Below are 6,333 nucleotides of genomic sequence, written 5' to 3' on the forward strand. Positions count from 1 at the left end.
TGGGAAGACGACGCGGAGACACTATACCTGGGGCGGGCGGAGCGGGGGGTGACACGGAGACGCAGTACCCAGAGTGGGCAGAAGTGGAGGTGGGACAGAGATGTGGTACCCGGGGCGGGCGGAGAGGGAGGTGACACAGAGACATGGTACCTGGGACGGGAGGAGGGGGAGGCGAGGTGGAGACGCGGTACCCGGGGCGGGCGGAAGGGGAAGGTGAGACGGAGATGCGGTACCTGGGGCGGGTGGAGTGGGGGGTGACACAGAGACGCGGTACCTGGGCGGGCGGAGGGGGAGGTGACATAGAGACGCGGTACCCGGGACGGGTGGAGTGGGGGGTGACACGGAGACGCAGTACCCGGGGCGGGCGGAGGGGGGATGGCGCGGAGACACGATACCTGGGACGGGCGCGGGGGGGTGACACGGAGACGCGGTACCTGGAGACAGCAGGGGGGTGATACAGAGACGTGGTACCCAGGGAGGGCAGAAATGGAGGTGGGACAGAGATGTGGTACTCGGGGCGGGCGGAGGTGGGACAGAGATGCGGTACCCGGGGCGGGCGGAGGGGGAGGTGACACAGAGACGCGGTACCTGGGATGGGTGGAAGGGGAGGTGAGGCGGAGACACGGTACCCGGGGTGGGCGGAGGGGGAGGTGACACGGAGGATCCCAGTGGTGGGGGATAGGTGGAGCCCGAGGATGGGGGGCGTGTGACCAGGACACGGGAGGTGCGCTCAGGGGACCCTGCGCCCCGAGAGTCAGTGTTTGCCCCCCCAGGGGGCACAGAGGTGCCTGGGGCCAGCGGCTGTAACAGGGATGGGGTACCCGGGCGTGGGGTGTAAGACAGGTGACACGGGACTGCTACGGCTGTTTTTTGTCCAGAGAACTGAAAGCCCCCCCCCCAAAAAACAACCACCAATATTTTGAAAACGCTGCCTCGGTGGCTCAAGGGAGTGGTAGTTAAGGTGCCTCGGACCTCTTCTCTTCTATGGCCGGGGCTCCACTGCTGGACTACATCTCCCATGATGCATCACTGCCTGGGCTGCAGCATGGCAGTGCATCATGGGGGATGTAGTCTGGCTGGGGGACCTGGTGCCTAGAGGAGAACAGGGACATAATGTGATTGACCCACAACTCCCTTGATGCACCACACACTCCTCTCACAGCGAGGGGAAGCAGTGCCCCATGGGAACATCTGGCCATGGTGCATCATGGGAGATGTAGTCCTGCCAGGAGCCTTGGCCCATGGAGAAGAAGGGGGACATGATGCATGATGAGGGGGTGTGGGGACAGATGGACAGATGGAGAGGTAGGAGGGGGGCACCCAGCAGGGGATTGTCCCAAGCCCCATGTTGCAGCCCCCACGCAGGGTGGGGCACAGAGGGGCCGCCCCCCACACCCCGCCCCCTCACCTGAGGTCTCCGCCGTTCATGAGGGTCATGACCAGACACAGGTCCAGTTTGGTCTGGAAGGCGTAGGCCAGTGTAACGATGAACCGGCTGTGCACCTTGGCCAGGATCCGCTTCTCCACAATGGCCCCCTGGCGGGGAGCGGAGAGGGCGGGTCAGCTCAGCCCTGCGGCACGGGGAGTCGCCCTCTGGACACCAGCAGCGCAGGGCACAGGACACACGGGCGGGAGGTGCTGGTCCAACGCAAAGCCCCACAGAGGGGTCGGGGTCGGGCATGGAGGGAGGGAGGCAATGGAGTGAGGAGATGGAGGAGTATGGGGGGGATAGAGGGAGGGATGGAGGGGTGTGGAGGGATGGAGAATAGATGGAGGGGTGTGGGGGAATGGAGGGGTGTGGGTGGATGGAGGGAGGATGGAGGGGTGTGGGGGGATCGATGGAGGGAGGGAGGGATGGATGGGTATGGGGGAATGGATGGATGGAGAGGTGTGGGTGGATGGATGGAGGGAGGAAGGGAGGGATGGAGGGATGTGGGGGGATGGAGGAAAGGAAGGAGGAGGGTGGAGGGGTGTGGGTGGATGGAGTGAAGGATGGACGGGTGTGGGTGGATGGAGGGAAGGAAGGAGGGAGGGATGGAGAGGTGTGGGGGGATGGAGGGAAGGAAGGAGGGAGGGAGGAGGGTGTGGGGAGGATGGAGTGAAGGATGGAGGGGTGTGGGTGGATGGAGGGATGGAGGGAGGGATGGAGGGGTGTGGAGGGATGGAGGGAAGGAAGGAGGGAGGGATGGAGAGGTGTGGGGGATGGAGGGAAGGAAGGAGGGAGGTGGAGGGGTGTGGGGGGAGGGATGGAGGGAGGAGGGGTGTGGGGGGATGGAGTGAAGGATGGAGGGGTGAGGGAGGGGTGAGGGAGGGATGGAGAGAGGAGGATTGTGGGGGGGATGGAGTGAAGGATGGAGGGAGGGAGGGATGGAGGGGTGTAGGGGGATGGAGGGAAGGAAGGAGGGAGGGTGGAGGCTGTGGGGATGAATGGATGGAGGATGGAAGAAGGGAGGGATGGAGGGGTGTGGGGGGGATGGAGGGAAGGATGGAGGGGTGAGGGGGGATGGATGGAGGGAGGGAGGGATGGAGGGGTGTGGGGGGAGGGATGGAGGGAGGAGGGGTGTGGGGGGAGGGAGTGACGGATGGAGGGGGGAGGGAGGGAGGGATGGAGTGGGGGGGGATGGAGGGAAGGAAGGAGGGAGGGTGGAGGGGTGGGGGGGAGGGATGGAGGGAGGAGGGGTGTGGGGGAGATGGAGTGAAGGATGGGGGTGAGGAGGAAGGAGGAAGGGATGGAGGGGTGTGGGGGGATGGAGGGAAGGAAGGAGGGAGGGTGGAGGGTGGGGGGCAGGGATGGAGGGAGAGGGGTGACTGTGGGGAGCATGGAGTGACGGATGAGGGGTGAGGGAGGGAGGGATGGAGGGTTGTGGGGGGATGGAGGGAAGGAAGGAGGGAGGGTGGGAAGGGTGCGGGGAGGGATGGAGTGAAGGATGGAGGGTGAGGGAGGGAAGGAGGGAGGATGGAGGGGTGTGGGGGATGGAGGGAAGGGTGGAGGGGTGGGTGGAGGGAAGGAGGGAGGGATGGAGGGGTGTGGGGGGATGGAGGGAAGGATGGAGGGGTGAGGGAGGGATGGAGGGGTGTGGGGGATGGAGGGAAGGGTGGAGGGGTGGGTGGAGGAGGAGGGAGGATGGAGGGGTGTGGGGGGATGGAGGGAAGGATGGAGGGGTGAGGGAGGGATGGAGGGGTGTGGGGGGTTGGAGGGAAGGATGGAGGGGTGAGGGAGGGTAGGAGGGAGGGATGGGAGGGGTGTGGAGGGGATGGAGGGAAGGAAGAGGGAGGGTGGAGGGTGTGGGGGGGAGGGATGGAGGGAGGAGGGGTGTTGGGGGGGACGGACGGGGATGCCGATCCCCCCTATGCGGGCCGGCGGGGTTGGGGCTTGACCCCCGCCCGACCCCCCTCCCATGCGTTCTGAGCCCGGCGCCTCCTGCCGGGAATCCCGCCCGGATAGAGACGCTAATTTGCTGGGATCAAATAACTCAGGGGGGTGGGTGTGGGGGGGCGGTTCTCCCGGGGACGGGGGCCAGGGTCTGGCTGTGTGTGTGTGTGTGTGTGTGTGTGTCAGGCTGGGGGGTGTGTGAGAGACGCTGTATGTGGGGGGGGTCTGTTTGTGTGTGTGAGATTCTGGGGGGGACTGTGTGTGTGATTCTAGCCCTGTGTGTGTCAAGCTGTATGTGGCTTTGTGTGTGTGTTTCACTCTGTGTGTGTGTGTGTGGCTATAGGTGTGCATCAGGTTGTGTGTGTGTGTTTGAGGTGTGTCAGGCTAGAGGTGTGTGTGAGAGACACTGTTTGTGAGATTGTTGGGGGCTGTGTGTGTGATTCACGACCTGTGTGTGGCTTTGTTGTGTGTGAGAGAGAGAGGGGCTGTGTGTGTGTGTGTGTGTGTGTGTGTGTGTAGGGGATGAATCTAATTCCAGGGCCTCCACTGGCCTGCTAAGTGGGGAGCTCTCTCTCTGTCTCACACACACCCACACACACACCCACACACCCACCCACACAAAATCACACAAAATCATTCGTACCCCCCCCCCCACAGCCTGCACCTTCCCCCCAACCCCACCCTGCCTCTCCCAGCCACCCCACCCCCTGAACGGTTGCCCCCAAACTCAGCCCAGCCCCCCCAAACCCTCACCCCCAAACTCAGAACCCCCAAATGTCCCGCCCACTGCTCCTCACCCCTGCTCCCACAAACACCGGCCCAGGCTGAGCCCCAAATCCTGCCCCTTGGAAACACAATGATTCTGATGTCGCTGATACAAAGGGGGGGCCACGGATCCCCCCACCAGCCCCCACTCCCCTCCCAGAGCCGGGAGAGAACCCAGGAGTCCCGGCTCCTTCCCCACCTGTTCTAACCCACCAGCCCCACTCCCCTCCCAGAGCCGGGGAGAGAACCCAGGAGTCCTGGCTCCCAGCCCCCCCTGCTCTAACCACCAGCCCCCACTCCCCTCCCAGAGCCGGGAGAGAACCCAGGAGTCCTGGCTCCCAGCCCCTCCTGCTCTAACCCACCAGCCCCCACTCCCCTCCCAGAGCCGGGGAGAGAACCCAGGAGTCCTGGCTCCCAGCCCCCCCCCCGCTCTAACCACCAGCCCCCACTCCCTCCCAGAGCCAGGGAGAGAACCCAGGAGTCCTGGCTCCCAGCCCACCCCCCCGCTCTAACCACCAGCCCCCTCTCCCCTCCCAGAGCCGGGGGGAGAACCCAGGAGTCCTGGCTCCCAGCCCCCCCTGCTCTAACCACCAGCCCCCACTCCCCTCCCAGAGCTATGGAAAGAACCCAGACGTCCGGGCTCCCCCACCCTGCCCTTGCCTCGTATCCATTGCGTTTCTTGAGCCGTTTCTTGTTGAGTTTCTTGTTGGCGTACATCTTGCCAGTGGCCTTCATCTGGCAGGCGCAGACCTCGCCAAACCCGCCTTTGCCCAGCACCCGGAAGTCCAGGAACCACTCCTCGCTCACAGCTCTGCCCCTCCAGCCACTTGAACTGCAGGAAGCGGGAGAAGAACAAGCTATCCTTGTACTTGGCCAAAGCCCGCTCTTCCAGGTGCTTGAGGAGCTGCCGCTCGGTCTCCTGGAAGAGATCCGCCCGCCCGTGCTTGGCGTCCTCCTTGACCCTCATGACGGCCTTCTCCTCCAGGAAGGCGCAGAAGGTCTTGGAGGCCGAGTCGAAGAACCGGTTGACGGTCTTCTGGGCCTTCTGGGGCCTCTCGCTCTCCTCGCCGCGGCGTAGTCCTCCACGCTCTTCCAGAGCCCGCCGGCCGCCGCAAAGGCCTCCTGCTCCTCCAGGAACTGCTGGAAGAGCCGCTTCCCGATGGGCTGCCGGAGGCAGATGCTCTGGAAGTCCAGGTCCAGCTGGGTCCGCAGGGGCTCGCACTGCGTGATGTGGGGCAGCTTCAGCTTGGCTCGCATCTTCTTGTCCCGCAAGGTGGAGGCGGCGCTGGCGTCCGCGCTGCCCCGGGCCGACACGTAGGCTGAGTTGGCCACCACCGTCTCCAGGCCGCCGATGTCCATGGCGGTGGCGGGGCACCTGGGCGGGTGAGGAAGCCAGGAGTGTGAGGGGTGCGGGGGGGGGGAACGAGGGGGTGGAGGGGGGGAAAGCCGCACCTCTGGGCACATCTGGAGACCTCATCTCAGCTGGTCCCTGAAGGATCTGAGCAAGCGTCCCAAGATGGGACACATCTGGACATGTAGCCACGCCCGCCGGCTTACATCTGGCATGGCCGCAGGACCCGATGTGACGAACTGGGACTGTTCTTGCTGGGGTGTGGAATGCTGACTAGGGGAGTGTGACTAGGATGGTCTGCATCGGAGGATGGGAGTTGGCCCGAGGGAACATACCTGAGCTTGTAACATGAGAACCCAAGGAGGGGGTTGGAGGTCAGGTGACTCCGGGGCCCGGGAAACTGAACAAAGGCTGTGGGAGGGGTCGCTGAAAGCAGAGTGCTGGAAGCAGGCTGGAGAGATGGCTGGGAGGCAGGGATGGCTCTGACCCCCCAAGGGGGGTGGGCTGGCATGCCTGGACCCCAAGCTGGACCTAACTTGAGGGGGGCCCTGTTGTCTGTGCCTGCAAGACCTGTCTTGGACTGTATTCCTGTCATCCAAATAAACCTTCTGCTTTACTGGCTGGCTGAGAGTCATGGTGAATCGCAGAAGCCGGGGTGCAGGGCCCTGAGTCCCCCAATACTCTGTGACAACTGTTGGCAGCGGCGGGATCTACTGCACCCCGTGGACGGCGCTTCCTGCAGTAAGTGACTGGGGAGCAGTAAAACGAAGGGGGATTGACGGGGACCAGGCCGGCTGGAAGAGTGGGAGAGAGACGGTTATTACCCCTGGGAGTGTGTGACCAG

At 64.3% G+C, this 6,333-nt stretch overlaps 1 protein-coding gene across 1 annotated transcript; it reads right to left on the reverse strand.

The window, feature by feature from the left end:
* Positions 1-150: 150 nt before the first annotated feature.
* LOC128829733 (rhodopsin kinase GRK1-like) lies at positions 151-5,497 on the reverse strand (the record flags this gene model as incomplete). The annotated part of the gene is given in 6 exon segments (XM_054015148.1): positions 151-233; positions 315-434; positions 1,409-1,536; positions 4,799-4,945; positions 4,947-5,206; positions 5,209-5,497. Coding segments are annotated over 6 exon segments (1,027 nt in total), but the record flags the coding sequence as incomplete, so codon positions are not given.
* Between the last annotated feature and the right edge of the window lie 836 nt (positions 5,498-6,333).

Source organism: Malaclemys terrapin, unplaced genomic scaffold (assembly GCF_027887155.1).
Source record: "Malaclemys terrapin pileata isolate rMalTer1 unplaced genomic scaffold, rMalTer1.hap1 scaffold_116, whole genome shotgun sequence".
NCBI classification, from domain to species: domain Eukaryota; kingdom Metazoa; phylum Chordata; order Testudines; family Emydidae; genus Malaclemys; species Malaclemys terrapin.